The sequence below is a fragment of the Pristiophorus japonicus genome, chromosome 13 (assembly GCF_044704955.1).
Source record: "Pristiophorus japonicus isolate sPriJap1 chromosome 13, sPriJap1.hap1, whole genome shotgun sequence".
NCBI classification, from domain to species: Eukaryota; Metazoa; Chordata; class Chondrichthyes; family Pristiophoridae; genus Pristiophorus; species Pristiophorus japonicus.
Window position 1 is genome coordinate 89,869,961 of NC_091989.1, and position 21,072 is coordinate 89,891,032.

Here is a 21,072-nt window from a genome sequence, read left to right on the forward strand (position 1 = left end):
TCGGCAATGTTAGAGCAAAAATTCTGTAGCTACTATCAAATATAGTGAGAGAAAGTGAGGAGCAACTAAATGTTGACAAAAATCATGAGTAGGCAGTGGTGGCAAGCAAGTATGAAGTATGGTAAAAGGCCTAATTTTGTTGAAAGCTTTGAAAGTCTTGCATTGGAGGAGAGCTCTGGTTGCATGTAGGGGTTTAAAAGGTCATTTGGCATAGTGTGGAAAACTAGCAGATTGCTGTGTCATGAAAGGAAGGACATAAAATAGCAGTGAAGCTAAGGTTTTTGTAACATCTTTTGTATAATCTCTCCTATATGTACAGACAGCTGGACTTGGGGCACTTGAAGTTTGTTTCTAGTGTTATCTCAAAGTACCTTAACCACTAGATGCACCAGTGATCTCATTTTCCAACAGTTGTGTGTGAAGATGGAATTGATGGGGTGAATGGTCATGGCAAAGGTGCAGTTTGTGACAGTAGTGGAGAACTCTTCCTCCAAAAGATGCTGGATTCTGGGTCAGTTGAAATTTTCAAGACTGAGGTCGCTAGGATTTTTGTTGCGTAAGAATATCTAGGGTTATGAAACAAAGGTGAGTAAATGGAGTTGAGGTACAGATCAGCCAGAATCTAACGTTGGCAGGACAGGCTCAAGAGGCTGAATGACCACCACCTGTTCCTATGTTTCTGTGTACATGCAGCATTTTGGATGGACATCTTAATGGAAAAAGTCCATGAAAGTTGTCATTTAATATCTAGTGGTGGTTTGAAAAGATTTTGAACTGAATACTTAAAAGCTCCCAACAGATGATAGTGTTCTGTTTGGAGCAGCGGTGCAATCCCCAATTTTCCTTTCACCTGCACATTCACATTACCACCAGATGGAGGGCAGGTTTCAATATGAAGGTTCCATAAAAACAAGATTGTGCAGCAGCAACCCTTATAATTGACCTGTATAGCTCAGAGACATGGACCATGTACAGTAGACACCCCAAGTCGCTGGAGAAATACCACCAACGATGCCTCTGGAAGATCCTACAAATCTCCTGGGAGGACAGATGCACCATCATTAGCATCCTTGTCCAGGCCAACATCCCCAGCATTGAAGCACTGACCACACTTGATCAGCTCCGCTGGGCAGGCCACATCGTTCACATGCCAGACACTAGATTCCCAAAGCAAGCGCTCTACTCAGAACTCCTTCATGGAAAACGAGCCAAAGGTGGGCAGAGGAAACGTTACAAGGACACTGTCAAAGCCTCCCTGATAAAGTGCGACATCCCCACCGACACCTGGGAGTCCCTGGCCAAAGACCGCCCTAAGTGGAGGAAGTGCATCCGGGAGGCGCTGAGTCTCATCGCTGAGAGCATGCAGAAATCAAGCGTAGGCAGCGGAAAGAGTGTGTGGTAAACCAGTCCCACCCACCCCTTCTCTCAATGACTATCTGTCCCACCTGTGACAGAATCTGTGGTTCTCGTATGGGACTGTTCAGCTACCTAAGGACTCACTTCAGGATTGGAAGCAAGTCTTCCTCGATGATGAATTGACGAGAGGCCCTTATTTGATATCCGTCTCTTTAAGAATGGTGGTAATGTGTGGGCTCAGGAAACTTTTTGCCAGCTGCTGTTTTATTGCATTGTTGGAGGAACGGGTGTTCGTGAGCAAGAATTCTTTACAGTGCTTGTAAAATGATGTAGTGAAAATGTAATATACAAAGTGGATTGCAGAAATGAATCTGTTGAATATTAAATCAATACACTTGCCATTATTTTTCCAAACTGTTGTTTAACGTCTTGGAAGAGTTTTCTGCATCAGGGTACCTGCCTTTGGGGTAGTGGAATTTTGCAGGAACAGTAATTTGTTAATTTCAGTGTCCAAGAAAACCTTGCTTTATACATGAACAGTCTTGCAATGCCTGTCTACCTCACTCTGGCTGTCTCAATTTTTTCTTCCTTTCTACATGCACAATCTTGCAATCTCTGCCTTATTCTTGGGGGAGGAGGGGTACGGGGATGCTTGCCTGAGCTGTTGCTTCATGTTCTGATTTCAGTCTACATCATTTGTTGTCATTACTAATTTTTCAAGAATCATTTGAATTTTGTATTTGCAGTGTATACACCTGAATAAGAATCTCAAACTCTCTATAATTTTACCCTGACAGTCTCAACTTAAACAGAAATTGCAAATCTAGTCAGTGCAATGTATATATGTTCCACCTCCCCAAAGCAGCTTATAGGGAGTTATTCATCCGTTTTCTGCTTACTGACCTGCTACGGTTCTTTCTCAAGCAAGGTACAGCAGCCAGCAATTGAAGTTGCGTTTAACTTTTAAACTACTCTAAATTGGCAAGCTCCAAACTCGACGAAGAGATTAAATATGACTCTCCACTTCTGTGAAACTTTCATGACCTAGATGGCTGTTGATGTTCACTTATTGTAGAGGGGCTGTGGGGTCCAGCTTGGCATAGAAGCAGTCTCCCCTGCTGCATCAGAGTTGAGCACAGGCAGGGAGTTTTTGCCCACAGAGATGTATTGATGAAACTATGATCTGTCATCCAAAATGTTTAGTGGGGGAGAGGGCTTGTGGGCTTTGATATCTTTAGTATTGGTGACATCTGTGGGTTTGGTTGCGGTCAGGTCTCTAATTCTGCAACCAAAGTGTTTAAGTCACTGGTACTTGTTGACATACATTGCTCAGTACTGTCCAGTGGAGTGCCCTTTCCTCTGCAACCAGTATTGATCCTATTTGACTCCTGTATTGAGCATCAAGGAACCCAACCCACTGACCGAACGAGGGAGAAAGGTGTTGGTTGAGAGCACTTGTAGCCATTGTAGGAGTTAAAAAATTCCGTTGGTGTACATGCTCAGTCATGGAAATTCTATCCCAGTGTATAGGCAATGTTAAGATGGATTGTACCTCGTGCACTGGTCATGGCACTAACCCAGGAAGAACTACCTTGTAGGACCTCAAATGTGAAACTCGGCAGCTTAGTTAGCTGAGGTAATGGGGCTCGTGACTTGAACCGAGTCACTCAAGGAAAGAGGCAACTTTACAGGAGCAAATGAGCTTTGCTTTCTCATTTGAGGCAGATGAGGAAATTACTCCTGTTAGTGTCTGCTCAGGGCTAGGGACTGCTGAAGGCACTGACTGAACACTGAGTGAGCAGAATGCAAGGATTGCTTCTCAATTGGGTCAAACACAAGCAGCTCCCTGAGTTGAGCTAGGGTGTTTTTAATTGACTAGGGAGCTACTCGTATCCCATAGAATCCCAGCTCCCACTTTATATACTGTGGGGAAAATACTTTAGGAAAATTTGTTCTTCAGGTCTGATGGCTGCATCCTGCTCTCCAAATAGCCAAAGATTTTTGTTCAGAGGCGTGGCCACCAAGAACAGATAAAATTCGGCAAATTCCTGTTTAGTGATGGCTCTCGTGCCTCCACATTAGGTAAACAACTGAACGTGAGTTTTTATTCACAGCAAGGCTTTAAATGTGTACATCTGTTTAACCAGCAGACCTTGCACAAATAGTCTATTCAGATTGGTTTGGTTACTACTCAAATTTCTGCTTCAACCAGGAATTTGATGTAAGTAATGTGGACAATGTTATCTGGATGGCTGAGAAATTATCAGAGTAGCCCAGATCAAATGTGAGTGCTTCTGTTTCTAGTAAGTCCTGTTGCCTCAGCCCAACAGTCTTTCTCCCCTTTCTCATTTCTTCTCTTTCACCTTCCCCCCCTCCCACCCCCCCTGAATTACTGGAACACATTTTAGCTGAGGAGTCATATTAATTGACTTGAGAATAGACGCAGATTTCTTTAGACACCTGGATCAGGGAGGCCTTAGAAAGCCTTTGTCAACCCCTGTAGAAAATTTAGGAGAGTAATTTTTAAACAAGGACGAGCATTCCCAAGGCAAGTAAGTTCATCTATTCTCTATTTGGTAAGTGATTGAAATTCTCACTCGCTGTCCCTTGTTGAAAACACAATGTGTGGCTTTCCTTTAGAGATAGTATTGTGCTTGTAATCCATGGTAAGAATTATGCAGTTTTTTCTCTCTTTTTTGTGGCTTTGCTTTTAGTCATTCATTCTGCTCAGAAATTGCTTTCCTTTCTGTGTAAAAGAAGGGGGATAAACACCCTTATCTTTTTTGTAAGGTTTTTTTATTTGATTCACCTGTTGTTTCTTATGAATACAATTCACGGTTTCACCTCCTTGTGTGCCTGTTAAGATGAAGAATTTGCCACATTGAAATGAAAGAATGTTTTAAGAACAGAAAAAATAGGAGGAGGAGTAGGCCATTCGGCCCTTTGAACCTGCTCCGCCATCTACCTCAACTTTACTTTCACGAAGTTAACTAAGTTTGAGGTTGAAGAGGAAGCTTCTTGATAAATTATGACTGTTTACAAGTTGCCAAAGAGTGAGCAGCAATGATGAGCAATGTTTCCTGTAAGCTGCGCAGCCGCGTAGCTCTCTGCCAATCCCGCGCAGCCTGGGACCGGCTGTTGCATTGTTGAAGTTCGCGCAAGCACGGAACTTAAAGGGGCCACGTGCCTAAAAGAAAAATTATGGCCGAATGTTGATGAGCCCAGCCGATTATCTGGTAAAAGTTGGAAATGCAGAGTTAATGTTTTGGATGTAATTCATCTGGTGAAGGGTCTTTCCTCTGCATCCCCAGAAAAGTTGATCCATCTTTCTCTCAGATGCTGACTGACGTGCAGTTTCCGCTAGCTTCTGTTTTATGTTGCATTTCCAGTATTTGTGGTTTTAATTTCATCTTCCCTAAAGCAACCCAAGTTACACCAACTTTGTTCAAGATTTGTCTAATTAATCCTACCTTTTCTTTTCAGAGTCTGAAACCTTCACCTCATCTGTTTACTCAGCTTAGTAAAGTGCTCAAGTTAAGCAAGGTCCAAGAGGTAAGAGAATGTGCTTTGTGGCGCAACAGCGCTGGTTTTAACAGATGTGGTCCCTGCTTGTGTGTCTCCCAATTTATTCGCGACACAAACTGTTCTGTTGTGACGTTGTACACTTCTGTGTTTCAGGTTATCTTCGGCCTTGCCTTGCTGAATTCTTCTAGCTTAGATCTGCGAGGGTTTGGTAAGTGACGTGACCAGTTTATATAACACATTTTCAACTTGTTTGAGTTTGGAAGTGCTATGAAATTAGACCATCTGAATAATTACACTAGTGGTATATGAAAGTTTGATTGGGTAGTGGATTAGCATGCAGTCTACATCTCAGACCACGGCTTGAATCCAGTCCAGCCTAATGGGATGTGAGTATGTCTCTCCCTTGTCTTCCCCCTTCTGCTGGATATAACAGTCCTGCATGAAATATTAGCCTCAGCCTAATTCTTAGAGTGGAGATACCAGCACACAACTGTTCATAAATTACCATTCTTGCTCAGCAAAACATTAAACTATGAGTGCTATTGGAAGCATTTGTTTAAAAAGAAATAACCAATACAACAGGGGCTGTTTGAAGCAATGACGTTGGAATGATGAAGTTACTGTCGGGGTAACTTAGTATAAGGTTCTTCCAAGCAGAAGTTGAATCTACTCAGGTGCTGGAGAGTGTGCTTAGACCTGTCTGCCTAACTACTCAAGCTGCACAATATGGGTTAGAGAAGAAATAGATTGGAAGAGCACACTTGTTTCCAGACACGATATGATCAGTTGTTAATTATAAACTGCACGGAGCCACTTGAAGATACCAGGCTGGTGCCTCAAGCTAGTTTAATTTATCTGTACTGCACTGCCTTTTAAAGAGTTATTTTCTCTGGCTGTGGCATTTAACACTATTTCCAGCACTTCCATTATTTTTTTTATTTCAAATTTCCAGCAGCCCACTTTTTTTTTTACATTAAAATTTCTTGCCTGTCCCACATGGCACTTCACATTAGATGCCGTTGGCACTTCGGAATTGTGGGAGTTTGTCGAGAAGTCAGGAGTTGAAAGCCACTGTTTCTAGGATGATCTGTTGGTGTTGGATCTGATTTTTGGTTTTTCTTGCAGCATCAGATTATCAGTATTAACACACTAGGCTTTCAATTCAAGCAGTTTGGGGTTTTTGTTTATAAATAAGTAAAATGTTGAACGTCTGCCTTTCATTTAATGACTTCAGTAAGACATTAATATACAGTACTTTGTTAGTACATTCTGAGTGAGGAATCTTGGGTTCACATCCTTGTCCCTCTTTGGGATTTATTTCTGTGGATTTGATTTAGCAGCAAGACATGAACTGTTCGTGCAAGAAAAACTGGAAATAATTAAAAAAATGTTTTAAATAAGAAACCTTTAAATGTAATAATGCTATATTTAATTGTGTGCGATCTCCGTTTTATTCAAGTGCTGTCAGTGGGATTAGACATTATTCCCTCCACCCTCCCATTTATTTATGCAGCTCAAACTTCATGTACAACGGAACCATAATTATCCATTATAGTGGAGGGACTCTCTTCATCCCACCACATAATGGAAATTCACAGATAATTGAGAGTTCCCAAATAGGTGCTGTCAATTTTGAATGCTTTGCCACTCCTGGTCTGCCCAAGTCCATTCCGGCAGCACTTGCTTCTCCATTGGCAGGTTCAGCTGGCCTATTAGCTGATCTGCCAATTCGTAGCCCAAGCTTCCCCCATGCATCTACCTGCTACTCCAATTGCCAGCCCTGCCACCGACACAGGATATAGGTTGATATTGTCCTTCTATCAAAGCTGTCGCTATTGAATTTCAGCTCTCCAGTTCGTGAAACAGAAGCTTCCAGATCTTCTGCGCTCTTACATCGACGCGGACGTAAGCGGGAACCAAGAAGGTGGCTTTCAGGATATTGCAATAGAAGTCCTGCACCTGCTCCTCTCCCATCTCCTTTTTGGGCAGAAAGGAGCTTTTGGTGTTGGACAGGAACAGATCGACGCTTTCCTTAAGACATTGCGCAGAGGTAAAGAAAGCATTGTTGTATGATCCTCTAATATGTACAACTGGGGGAGAGACAATGGTGTGCCAGTGTGAATGGGGAAGAGTGGGTCATTATAAAGTTACATTAACTATGGATTACCTCTTATGTAGATTGTTTGCTCTTACAACTAATGTGAGGACAACTTGCTCTATTGTGTTAGTGGGGAACTTGGAAGTCTGGGCCATGCTCCATGGAATGCCTAGCTTGCAATGTCTGCCATCTTACAATTTTTTGAAATCCATTTTCGGGTGTTGCTGGTAAGGTTGGCATTTATTGCCTATTCCCAGTTCCCAGTTGAGAAGGTGGTGCTGAGCCTCTTGAATTGCTGCAGTCCATGTGGTGAAGGTACTCAAATAGATATTCTAAGCTCTAAAAGCACAGCAACAAAATTCACCAAATGATGAGCTGCTGAGTCATATCAGCTTCCCAATGCTTCAGGAAATTTCTCTAGTGAGTGGATGAGCCATGAAGATCCCAAATTCCATCCTTGGCTCAAGCTGTGCTAGCTGATTTCAGAGGGTGGAGTGATTGGGTGCGATACAATTTGTCTTGACATTTTTATCTGGGTAAGGGTGGATAGGGTTCCTGATCGATGCCTAGGTCAGGGTTCCCGTTCCTGATCGATGCCTAGGTCAGGGTTCCTGTTCCTGATAGATGCCTAGGTCAGGTTTCCTGATCCTGATAGATGCCTAGGTCAGGGTTCCTGTTCCTGATCGATGCCTAGGTCAGGGTTCCTGTTCCTGATCAATGCCTAGGTCAGGGTTCCTGTTCCTGATCGATGCCGAGGTGACCCCAGCCAAAAGTGTGTGTGTCTGCATTTATGTTGGGTGAGGAAAAGGCCAAGATGGGCTGTGGTTGAATAACCTGCTGACATTCACTGTTGAGGCTTACCCATGAATAATAGCCTTGAGAATGAGGATCCAGAGGGGTTCCTGGTGCCATGGTAGCTTATTTCAGCAAACAATCAGTGTTTTTGACTGGGGGGCAGTGCAGTGGAGCAAGAAATTGCTCTGACCTGCCTTGGCTGCTAGTTTAACCATACATTTGCCACCCAGCATGCAGTAACTTGAAGAGGGCAAGTGTACTGTACCAAGCATTGCCAAGCTATGAGTTATATACTCATTGCTGAGGTACAATTCTATGGGTGTAGGTCACCCTCTGGTACCTCGTCCAAATGAGCATTTCTTATGATTGTAGATAGTGTTGTCAATTATGGGAGGGGCATTTTTTCCAAGCTGATCATATCCTCATCTAAGCTACATTGAATGTGGAGGTACTGGGATGTGGCTGTGCCTTCTGTCACTTTGTGGACAGGGAGAGGAGAGGCAGGGGTGTGGGTGAGAAGAAATTTAAAGGGAGAATGATGCCTGGATGGTCTATGACAGTAACCTAGCAGGTTGTATGTTGTGGGCTGGGAGACAAAGGTAGTGGGTGGGAATAGAAGAAAGGGAAATTTATCCAAACCTCGCCAGGAATGTTTTTAAGTAGTTTTTGGAGAGTGACTACGTTTTTGGAGGGATCTCGATTAGTTCTATTGATTTCTGCATCTGTTGATACACCCTTAAAAACACAACTTGTTACTATTTTCTTAATAAATTATATATTTTTTTGTGCCAGATTTTCCGCAAGAGCGTTGCCCTGTGGTGCTTGCACCACTGCTATATCCTGAAAAACGGGACATTCTGATGGATAGGATCCTGTCTGATTCGGGAGGGATAGTGAAAACAATGATGGACAGCTCACTAGCAGATTTCATGCAAGAAGTAGGCTACGGCTTTTGTACAAGGTACGTATAAATCTGCTTACTGACTTTCACCGGGTTACTTCTAAATAATGCTCATCTCATTCTAAGCTTAACTTCCAGCTAGTGCAGCCAGTTCTACTCTGGAGCTACTGGAATTTTTTCCTTAACACAGTCTGTTCAATGAATAGCAAGGATCCCTTCCACTCCTTTCATTTAAAAAAAAAATAGTACTTTTTCTGGTGTGGTTTTTGTCAATATTAAGTTGAGTGTTCCTGCCCTCTACCAGAAAATTGTGCTCTTCAATAAAACAGCATACTGACTACTGATGTGGACTGTGTTAATACAGGTGAAATGGTAGCACTGAAACAGCTGGAACTCTTGGGTATATATATTGCTGCTAGGCTCAGTGAGTTCTACCAGTGTTATCAACACTGACTGCTCAAACTTGAGTTTTAATTAACCCTCTTCCCCCGCCTCCCACACCCACATTTTCTCTCGCCAAAAAATCAACAAATACTGAGTGCAGTTGACCGACTTCCAGATCTCTGCAAATGTAGCTCCAAACTAATTTCCACAAGGTGCAAGAAAGTGGTTTAGGAGTATGACTGGTATATATTTATTTCCCTCCATTAGGACAGCCAATATAACTTGGCTGCAATTTGGGGTGGGGGGGGGGGGGGAGGGCAGCGGAGAGGATAGAGATTTTAAATGTGCACTGTATCACACTGTAGTGCAGTGGTACTCCCAGCAGACAATGTCCTTTTAGATTTGTAAAAATATTCCTGATGATGTGAACACAGATTAATTTTACTTTGTGGGAAAGTAAAATCCTTGTGTTTGAAAGGTTATAGCTGTTAGATTAAATTGTTAAGCTACCAGCTCTTGGGTGAAATACTCAGTCTGCAATCGCTATGGTTCACCAGTGAATAGTGACCTAGTTTATACTTGTATAGAAGTGAGATGGATTCTGTGCTGCATTTGACTGGTGTTCTTGATGCTAACAGTTTAATCTTTTTATTCACTCGCCATAATGGGTTTGCAGATTGGGTGGATAGATGTCTGACAATTTAATGCAGAGAATTGTAAGGTGATACATTCTGAGGTGAAGAAAGAAAGGAAATGTGTAGACTAAGTGGTAATTTTTTATAAAGAGTAGAGCAGCAAAAAGACTTAAGGAACTAGATACGCAAATCTTTATTTTAAAGAAAGAGGACGGGTTGATAATGCTGTTTGTAATGAAAATGACAATTGAGATGCTAGATTGTATAATAGGGTTAAAGTTTGGCCGCAGTTTGAATTGTCCAGTTTTGTGTGCCTTACTTTAGGATAATTCTGAATACATGGAAAGAGTGCAAGTATGATGCTTTAAGATCTCGGGGAAACGAGAGAAGCTATTTTCTCTAGAATAGAGAAGGTTCAAAATTAGAGGTGTTTTGAACAATTTAGATCAGGTAATTAAGGAAAAAGTACTTATATTAGTTGGTAACCAGCAGATATAAATTTAAGATAATCAGAACAAAGAGAGAAGTTCGGTTTTTTTAAACACAGGATTGTCAGAATATGGAAAGGTGTACCAGAACCAATGGTGGAAACATAATCTATAATGGTTTTTAAAAGGGAAATGGGTAAATATTTTGAAAAGATAAATTTAAAAGGGTTTGTGGAAAGGGCAGGGTAATGGGGCTAAGTGAATAGCTCTGAGAGCCAGTGCACTGGGCAGAATGGCCTCCTGTGTTGTAAAATTCTCTGATTCAATTATATTGGTTGCATTGAGCACACAATGTTTGTTCTGTTGCAGGGACTTTGGACAAATTGCTCCTGCTGTAAGGTTGCGGCATCCACCCCTTGAAAGGAGCAAATGTCCAATTTAAACGACCATCTTTAAAGCTTTTCTCTGCTGCACAATAGAACATTCCTCGCTGAGAATGCAAACATGATACCTGCTCCCAACAATTATAGCACATGCTATAAACAACCTCTTGCATTTTTTTGTTTGATTTCTTCATTCTCCCTATGGATAAGAGCACAAGCTCCACTTGACATGTCCTGAGTTGTACAGTTGGGTTAGAGAACTTGCACTATTGGAAATTGTGCCCACTAACTCATCATGATACACGGCGGCATAGCACAATGGTGCAACAATCTGTGTCATCTATAACATTAATGGAGAATTTAAAACTTTTATACTTTTTGGTTCTTGTCCACAGGCCCTGTTAGTCTACGAATGTAGCTAATTGGGTCACATACTAAAAGTCCATTATAAAAACAGTCATTAGTGAATGCACCAGAGAATCTGTGAAGTGATAATGTCGCTTGGCAGTTCTGTGCTGTGTTAGTTCATTTGCGCAGACCCAAAACCTTGGAATGGAACACTGGATAAACAAGACAGTTTTCAAATATAAAGGTTTTTGTGAGGGCATCCAAGTGTTGGCAAGCTGTGTTTATCTGTTCAGTACTCCCCTTGCGTTGTGATTTACTAAAATTGTGACTGGGAATTCATTGGTTATACTGCTATTCCCTTTTATAAATTGCATGCTCGTGATAAATCTATGTATTTATGTATGTCGTCCTTCATTCACTCTTTTATCATGGGCCCAGCATAGTGTGAGTAAAGTGACATGGTATTAAGATCCTGATTATCGAGTCTGTCCCTCGTGAATTGTGTTTTGCTGCAGGTTGTAGAGATTTAGTTTGTTTTGTATGCTGACGTTTTCTAGTAACTTGTTGAATTTCAGTCATAAGAACATAAGAAATAAGAGCAGGAGTAGGCCATTTGGCCCCTCGATCCTGCTCTGCCATTCATGGCTGATCTGATCTTGGCCTCAACTCCACTTCCCTGCCCTCTCCCCATAACCCTTGACTCCCTCATAATCAGGATGCTGCCACATGAGCTACTTTAAAATTGTGCTCTGGCTGTGGGAGAGTCGAGCTATTTTAATAGTTTGCTGTTGATTGTGTGTCCAGTTGAAGAGTGCATGTAAACAAGTAAGTGTATAGCTGTTTCCCTTTACAACATTTAGAATACAAAATGTTTTTCCTCCAGCGAAGGATACATGTTTATGGGGTTGACTTTACCATTTACTGTCAAGGATACCCTCCAATGACTGCTGTAACTTTACATTTATTTTAGCATTGGATCAAAGTTTCAGTTCAAGGAAGCCCCCATAATTTTTGGTTCAATATTTGCAAATAATTGTATCTCCGAAAATAAATCTTTCTCATAAACTGAACATTAACTTTTTTTTTTAGCGCTGAAGAATGCCGCCAAATTATTTTGCAGTTTGGGGTTCGGGAAGTGACGGCGTCTCAGGTTGCCAGGGTGTTAGGAATGATGGCTCGGACGCATTCAGGCCTGACTGATGGCATTTCCTTACAAGTAGGTGTAATAAAAGGAAATAAAAGTATGTGAACATGTCGGAGTTGTACTGTTGAACTGATGAGATACATACGATTGCATAGGATTAAAGGCACAGAAACAGGAGATTCAGCCCAACCAGTCTATGCCAACGTTTATGCTCCACTCGAGTCTCCTCCCGTCTTTCCTCATCTAAATCTATCAGCATAACTCTCTCATCCCTTCTCCCTCATATCCTTGTCTAGCCTCCCCTTAAATGCATCTATACTAATTACTTCAACCAGTTCCACATTCTCACCACTCTTTGGGTAAAGAAGTTTCTTCTGAATTCCCTATTTGATTTCTTGGTGAATATCTTATATTGATGGCCTCTAGTTTTGCTCTTCCCTACAAGTGAAAACAGTCTCACTGTATCCACTCTTATCAAAATCTTTCATAATTTTAAAGACCTCTATTAGGTCACCCCTCAGCCGCCTTATTTCAAGAGAACAGAGACCCAGCCTGTTCATCCTTTCCTGATATGTATACCCTCACATTTCTGGTATCACCCGTGTAAATCTTCTCTGCATCCTCTCCAGTGTGTCTCCATCCTTTTTATAATATGCAGAACTCTTAAGTGTGGTCTAACCAAGGTTCAAAACAAGTTTAGCATAATCTCCTGACTTTTCAATTCTATATCTCTAGAAATAAACCCTAGTGCTTGGGTTTGCTTTTTTTAATAGCCTTGCTAACCTGTTTCGCAACTTTGTGATTTGTGTATTTGTACTCTGAGGCTTTGTTCCTCTACCCCACCCAGACTCGCACCCTCCAAGTAATAAGTGACCTCCCTATTCTTCCTACCAAAATGTAATACATTTATCTGTGTTGAACTTCATTTGCCAATTATATGCCCATTCTGCAAGTTTATTAATGTCCTCCTGTAATTTGTTGATCTTCCTCAGTATTGACGATTGCCCTCAATTTTTGGTGTCGTCATCAAATTTAGAAATTGTGTTTTTGATTCTGAAGTCTAAATCGTTAATATAAATTGTGAACAGCGGTCCGAGCACTGATCCTTGTGGAATACCACTACCCACTTTCTGCCACTGTGTATAGCTAATGTTTACCCCTACTCTCTGCTTTCTGTCTTGAAGTCAGCTAGCGATCCATTCTGCTACTTGTCCTCTGACTCTGCATTCTTCGACCTTGTTCATCAGTCTATTATGGGGTACTTTATCGAAGGCCTTTTGAAAATCTAGATAAATTATATCTACTGCATTACCCTTGTCTATTCTCTGTTACCTCTTCAAAAAATTCATTGAGGTTGGTCAAGCAAGACTTTCTCTTTTGAAATCCATGCTGACTTTTAATTATATTTTTGGTTTCTAAATGTTCTATTTTCTCCTTTAGTAGGGATTCCATTATTTTTCCTTCCTCCGATGTTAAGCTGACTGGTCTATAATTCCCTGGACATGTTCTATATCTCCCTTCTTAACTATAGGTATTATGTTAGCTATCCACCAGTCCTCTGGCACTACATCATTTTCCAACAAATTATTACATTTGTGTAGTCATGCCTCTGCTATCTCTTCCCTTTATAAAATAAATGGATGCAATCCATCCGGACCAGGGGTTTTATCCTGAGTTTGATCAGTTTATTTAATATCTCTTTTATTTTAAATGCACTTATCTCATTACTAATCTCATCAGCCAATGTCATGTCCACCTGTTCTATCTCCATTAAATGCTGAAGCAAAATAGTTATTTAATATTTGTACCATCTCTCTATCGTTACCTGTGGTAGTATCCTGTCCATCCCTTAATGGCCCTATTCCCATCCTAACCCTTTTTTATTGATCCTGTAAAATATTTTACTATTTTATGTACCTTGATAATTTAATTTCATTGTTCCTCTTTGCCTTCCTAATTTTTTTTGACCTCTCGTAATCTTTTTGTATTCTCCCTTATCATGCACTCCCATGCTGTCTATGTACTTAATTTATGCCTTTTTCCTTACCTTCAATTGTTCCCATATGCCTATACTCATCCATGGATTCTAGTTAGTGTTTAGTTCTTTTAGTGGAATATATTGTTCCTGCACTCTGTTGAACACTGTTTTAAATGTTTCCTATTGCTGTTCTACAACATTGTTTGCCAATATTGTTGCCCATTTTATTTTTCCAAGTTCTATTTTCAGCCCCTCAATTAGCTTTTCTCCACTCTATTACCCAGGTTTTCATCCTTCTCAATTATCATCTTAAAGCGTATCACTATTGCCTGGCTGTCCCCCTACTTTTACTACTTTTATCTGCACTGGCTCATTCCCCATTACTAGATCCAATAGTGAATCCTCCCTTGTTTGATTTTTTACATATTGGGTTAGAAAAGAGTCCTGTACACATTGTGGGAACTCCATTTCCTTATCCCCATTACCTACCTCTTCTGTCCAATTAATATTGGGGTAGTTGAAATCCCTCATGATTATTCTATATTTTTTACTCATTTCCCTAATTTGTCTGCATATTTCTTCCTCCACCTCCCTAGTATCAACATGTTGTGGCTTCCTTTATTCTGCCAGCTTGTTGTCACTGTTCCATTCAGATATTCCTGTGTAAGAACATAAGAAATAGGAGTAGGCCATACGGCCCCTGGAGCCTGCTCCACCATTTAATACGATCATGGCTAATCTGATCGCGGACTCGAGTGCACTTCCCTGCCCGCTTCCCCATAACCCCTTATCAGTTAAGAAACTGTTTATCTAACTTAAATTTATTCAATGACCCAGCTTCCACAGCTCTCTGAGGCAGAGAATTCCACAGATTTACAACCCTCAGAAGAAATTCCTCCTCATCTCAGTTTTACATGGGTGGCCCCTATTCTAAGATTATGCCCCCTAGTTCTAGTCTCCCCTATCAGGGGAAACATCCTCTCTGCATCTACCTTGTCAAGCCTCCTCATAATCTTAAGATCACCTCTCATTCTTCTGAATTCCAATGAGTAGAGGCCCAACCAACTCAACCTTTCCTCATAAGTCAACCCCCTCATCTCTGGAATCAACCTAGTGAACCTTCTCTGAACTGCCTCCAAAGTAAGTATATCCTTTCGTAAATATGGATACCAAAACTGTACGCAGTATTCCAGGTGTGGCCTCACCTGTGTACAGCCCCACTATCACAGCTTCAACATTCTCATGGTGGTTTTACCAGCTGCGACCCAGCTCATCACGCGAGGGTACTGATCTTCAATCATATGCCATGCAGCCAAGGTTACAGCTGGAGTGACAATATCACCACATTTTCCAAGTCCTCTCCAGGATACCCTCACATTCACACACAGCCTTCAGTGTCTCGGCTTCCTGCTGTTTTTGTAATGTGACAGTGTTGAACCAGATGTGCGACCAGATGCATTCTTGATGGATCTCTGTCCACATTCTGAAATGATCCCTTCAACCCTCACAAACCTTTAATTCTCTATATGCATCTTTAAAAGTCTAGCTGTTTGAGTTCTAGCAGCTTCAGGCGCCATGACCAGTTCTTTAGGCTTGTGTGTTGTCAGTCTGATTTTTCCATCTTCAAAAGAAGGGGACAAGTCCGAGGAATCTCCCTGCTGTTGGCCACTTGAAAGTCATCGCAAGAATCCTCCTCAACCGTCTTCTCCCTGTGGCTGAAGAGCTCCTCCCAGAGTCACAATGCGGATTCTGTCCACTAAGGGGTACAGCGGACATGATCTTCACCGTGCAACAACTACAAGAGAAATGCAGGGAACAACACCAACACGGCCTCCTTTGACCTCACAAAGGCCTTTGATACTCTCAACCGTGAGGGACTATGGAATGTCCTCCTCCATTTCAGCTGCCCCCAAAGGTTTGTCACCATCCTCCGCCTGCTCCACGACGACATGCAAGCCGTGATCCTGACCAATGGATCCACCACAGACCCAATCCATATCCGGACCGGGGTCAAGCAGGGCTGTGTCATCGCGCCAACCCTCTTCTCAATCTTCCTTGCTGCAATGCTCCATCTCATCAACAAGCTCCCCACTGAAGTGGAACTAAACTATAGAACCAATGGGAACCTGTTTAACCATCGTCGCCTCCAGGCTAGATCCAAGGTCGTCCCATCCTCTGTCATCGAACTACAGTACACGGACGACGCTTGCGTCTGCGCACATTCAGAAGCCGAACTCCAAGCCATTGTCACCGAGCCATACGAAAGCATGAACCTTATACTAAACATCCATCAGACAAAGGTCCTCCACCAACCTGATCCCGCCACACAACACTGCACCCCTGGTCATCAAAATCCACGGTACGGCCTTGGACAACGTGGACCATTTTCCATACCTTGGGAGCCTACTATCAGCAAGGGCAGACATCAATGACAAGGAAAATACTGTCTCCAGTGTGCTAGCACAGCCTTCGGTCGCCTGAGGAAGAGAGTGTTTGAAGACCAGGACCTCAAATCTGGCACCAAGCTGAAGGTCTACAGGGCAGTAGTGATACCTGCCCCAATATGGCTCAGAGACATGGACCATATACAGCAGACATCTCAAAGCGCTGGCAAAGTACCACCAGCACTGACTCCGCAAGATCCTGGAAATCCACTGGAAGGATAGACGCTCCAACGTCTATGTTCTTGCTTAGGCCAACATTTGCAGCATCGAAGCACTGACCACACTCGACCAGCTCCGTTAGCCGGGCCACATTGTCCGCATGACTGACACGAGACTCCCAAAACAAGTGCTCTACTCGGAACTCCTACATGGCAAGTGAGCCTTAGGTGGGCAGAGGAAACGTTTTAAGGACACCCTCAAAGCCTCCTTGATAAAGTGCAACATCCCCACCGGCACCTGGGAATCCCTGGCCAAAGACCGCCCAAAGTGGAGGAAGAGCATCCGGGAGGGCGCTGAGCACCTCGAGTCTCGTCACCAAGAGCATGCAGAAATCAAGCGCAGACAGCGGAAGGGGCGTGTGATAAACCAGACTTCCCACCCACCCTTTCCTTCAACCACTGTCTGTCCCACCTATGACAGAGACTATAATTCCCGTATTGGGACTGTACAATCACCTGAGAACTCACCTTTAGAGTGGAAGCAAGTCTTCCTCTATTTTGAGGGACTGTCTATGATAATTTCCGTCCACTAAAGTTGAATGGGTGCGGAATTGTGAACTCGCGAGAGCAGAAATGGAAAACCCCGGCTAATTTCTCTGCACTGAATTGCTCACATGCTTTCAAGTCTGCAAAACTAGCCTTTTCTATATTCTCAGCATTATTTATTAACGACAGTGCAGATATCCATATCCTCTTCTGGAGACACATTAACTTTCCCCACATCCTTCTTGAGTCCTGGCCAGGGCCCACTAAGCACACTATTGCCTTTGGTGTTTTTGTACTCTTTCCTGTCACCTTTTGTGCTTGATGGAATCATTACTGCCAGTTTCCAAATCAGAAGTACGTTCCCATTCTTCAGACAGTTTGGCTAACCTGGTAAACTCGGGGTCTCCCTCCCCTACTTGGTAGATGCTTCAGCAACAATTGTATGCAGATTTGAGGTTTTTCCTCTCCATCTGCTGCACTGCCTGTCTACCTCTTTCCCCCCCCCCCCACCGTGACTATTTTCTTGCCATTTTCTTTTTACTACAATGGTCAGTTATCCCTGGCACCTACATACGTGAGCCATGATCTGAACAGCGTTCGAGGGTACCTTGTTCCAGTTCATGAAATTGCTACTAGAAGCAGCAAGGTACCTTTATTGCCTCTTCCGTTCATGTCCTTTACTGTTCCGATCCAGTAATATTTCCAGTGAACTCATGTACAATTGCAAACTGTTTCCCACTATCGGTGATGGTGACAAACCTTTTACCAACTGAAGTGAGGATTGTGTTAATCTAGAAACATATAAATTGCATTTATGCTCTGGTTTTCACACCAGGAAATCCAATCGCACTTCACAGTTTGAAGTCTTGCTTCTTTATAAGCCAATGTGGCAGTGCATAGGTGCAAGGTAAATGCAATAAATAACCTGCTACCTTGTTTTGATGGTGTCGGTTAAGAGAGGGGTGTTGCCCAGGCTATACCATGTATACACCCTGCTCTTGCGCTATTTTACATCCACCCAATAAGGCAGATGGGGCCTCACTTTAACGTTACACTTGTACGGCAGTACCTACGGCACTGCAGCACTGCCTCAGTAAGTGGTAGCTTAGATGATGTGCTCCAGTCCGAGAGTGGAGCTTGAACATACAACCTCCTGAATCAGAGGTGAGAGCCAAGCTGACACAGTCTAGGTTGAATTCATGCACTGTTTTGTGACAGATGTGCACTTAACTAAAGCAGCTGAGGAGATGGAAAAGGAGCAGTGCGATAACAAGTTGAGTGAGGAATTGCAGAAAGTGCCCAGGCATGATCTGCTTTACTGACCAGGTGGGAATGGACTTTGATCAATTAAGAAAGGTCTTGGGACAGAACAAGGCTGGTTTAAAAAAATAAAATGGCATATGTAAAGTGCTGCTTGAATTCTGTAATAATTCTGTTCTGTATAGAAGCAGCAGAGAGCCATGTCTATCTCTGTCCCTTGCAGCTCAGTGGAGACAACAAAATGGGGAACCCAGACGTAGCAGCTTCGCCTTCGGTGTTCAGGCAGACTTATCATTCTGATTTGTTTTTGTTTTTAAACCGAATGCTTTGTCTTGATTTACAGTCCATCTCAGCCCCTGGTAGTGGAATCTGGAGTGATGGGAAGGATAAAAGTGACTCCGCACAGGCCCATACCTGGAACGTAGAAATATTTATTGATGTCGTGAAAGACGTGGTAAGTAAACAGTTGAAGTTCTAGTGAAAGCTACAATCGCTGCATTTGTGTTTTTTTTTTATGGGAGGTTGTTGCCAAATGCAATTTGGGACAAAGTTTTGAGAGTTGTCTTCAATTGAGATTGTGTGCAATCATACAGTTGTACATGGGCAGTGGTGGTGATTTTGTCATGATTGTAGAAAGGTTGCTTGAATTTTGGGAAAGTAGGTTTCGTTTTGTGAGTCAGTCAAACACGCTTATCTTGAGATGCTAAAATCTCTTTGCCTGCCACTACCCTGGTTTGATTTGAGACCCTGCACTGTGAATAGTTGCTCCCAAGTACCATTCCAATTGTAGAATCTCTAAATGGTGTGTTTCTCTCACCAGCTGTCTGTCAAAAGCATAATATCAAGCAAATGTACTCGATCGTTTGTTTCAGCAATCTCAGCAAGCACAGTTGTGATTCCACTTCCCTATAATCTGACCCAGGTTCCCATGTTTTAGCCCAGTGACCAGAAATGATGGGATCGCCAGTGTGTTAGTTGCTCCAACTGACCAGACAGAGCTGGCTTGCTTAGGGAGTTGATTGCCTTTCTGAAAACTATAGTTAAAAGTATATAATATTGATTTTTGGTCCTTTTTAAAGCTGTGTGTAATTAAAATTAATTGGACATGACATTGCTGTTTTCTGTCTATAAACAGCTAAGCTCAACCAGAAGAAAATCCAATTATTATCACAAAGGATTGCATGGAGGCAATACCCTCCATCCAACCAATTGTTGCTGTGGGTTGTCATCAGAAACAATGTACTGAGCAGTTTTACAGGTTTCTGACATGCAGAAATAATCACAGATGATACCATGGGAATTTTCTAACCAGTCTTTCTGTAATTGCACATTAATCCTGCTCTGAATTAGTTAATTCTGTATGGAGTTAAAGGAGTATTACAAACCTGTATGTGCCCTCCGTTTGGTTTTGGACCACCCACTCATTAATGTACGAGCCTAAAACCCAATGAGACCTGCACGTCTGTAATTCACTAGTTGACATTCTGATTTTTGGCTAACTGGATAACTCCTGCCTGATTTAGATCCAGGAATAGAGTTCCAAAGTACTGACCCGCATCTCATTCACTCCTATTGTGCTTTGCTCAGGAAATGTATACATTTGGACATGGTGTAACCTGTTACTCAGTTACCCAGTAGTACTCGGCATGCTAAAAATAGCCAGTTCTGTCAAATTTCACCAGACAGCAGCACACTTAAGAAATCTAATCACTCTTCTGTGCCAGATTAAGTGAGTTCTGTTTAGACTGAATTGCTGAATGCACAATAGCTTGTGGTAGAAAGATTTTCAAAAAAGGTTATTTTTATCTTCACTGTTGTTTACACATAGTTTCCAGTAGAGCTACTTAACACCCCATGGTGGTGTTTGTGGGCAATAATACATTTTTAAAAAACCCATGCAACTGACTGGCTAGAAAAAAATAACTTGATTTGCATTGCACCTAATCACATTTCTCAATTGTACCAAAGTGCAATGAATTACTGGAAAGTGCAGTCACTGTTACTTGGGTGAACATGGCAACCATTTTATGCACTGTTAAGACAAACAGTAGTGAGATGAATGAGCAGTTAATCTGTGAAAATTGACCATCATTGGACTTTGCAGGCAAGGAGGTTGCTGGTAATGAAGTGCTGTGCTCACACATGCAATTTCTGACATTGCAGCTGCAAAGGCAGGGGATAGTGTGTTTGTATTGTTTGCAGCGACACAAGTTGACGCGTGCATGTTCGTTTAATTAATTGGTTCAGTTCTGGTATACTGATTGGTTGTTTTGCTGACTTGTCATGAGAAATTCAAGCAAGCTCATCACAGCATCAGTAATATTTTACGAGAAGTGTGGAGTAGAGATCAGGTAGCAGGGATAGAGGGAAGGAAAGTAGGCCAGCCACCCCAATGCAGAGCAACATTGTTGGAGTTTTTGTGTTCCCTCTTGACTAGATGAGTTGTGTTTGTAGGGAGATTGAGAAAAATAATTTGACTACCACAACTTGGGGAGGATTGTTGTGTTTCTGCCAGAGATGCTTTGGGCAGTGCTGCCATTAGGCTCATTTAAGCATATTGATAACACTACACTATCAGCCAAATTTCACTTAACCAATGCACATTTTAGTATGTGATAGGCGTCTTTGCTCTTAACTCACTACCCTAAATTGCACCCAACATTACCGACTTCTATTAAGTAATGAAGCT

At 42.2% G+C, this 21,072-nt stretch overlaps 1 protein-coding gene across 7 annotated transcripts in view; it reads left to right on the top strand.

The window, feature by feature from the left end:
* cnot1 (CCR4-NOT transcription complex, subunit 1) overlaps positions 1 to 21,072 on the top strand; it is a 229,729-nt gene that overhangs the window by 50,620 nt on the left and 158,037 nt on the right. For all 7 annotated transcript variants that reach the window (XM_070897738.1, XM_070897741.1, XM_070897739.1 and 4 more), the window contains 6 exons: positions 4,840 to 4,908; positions 5,035 to 5,089; positions 6,728 to 6,931; positions 8,567 to 8,735; positions 11,943 to 12,069; positions 18,727 to 18,837. In XM_070897738.1, coding sequence (XP_070753839.1) covers positions 4,840 to 4,908; positions 5,035 to 5,089; positions 6,728 to 6,931; positions 8,567 to 8,735; positions 11,943 to 12,069; positions 18,727 to 18,837 — 735 coding nt within the window. The remainder of the gene's footprint in view (positions 1 to 4,839; positions 4,909 to 5,034; positions 5,090 to 6,727; positions 6,932 to 8,566; positions 8,736 to 11,942; positions 12,070 to 18,726; positions 18,838 to 21,072) is intronic.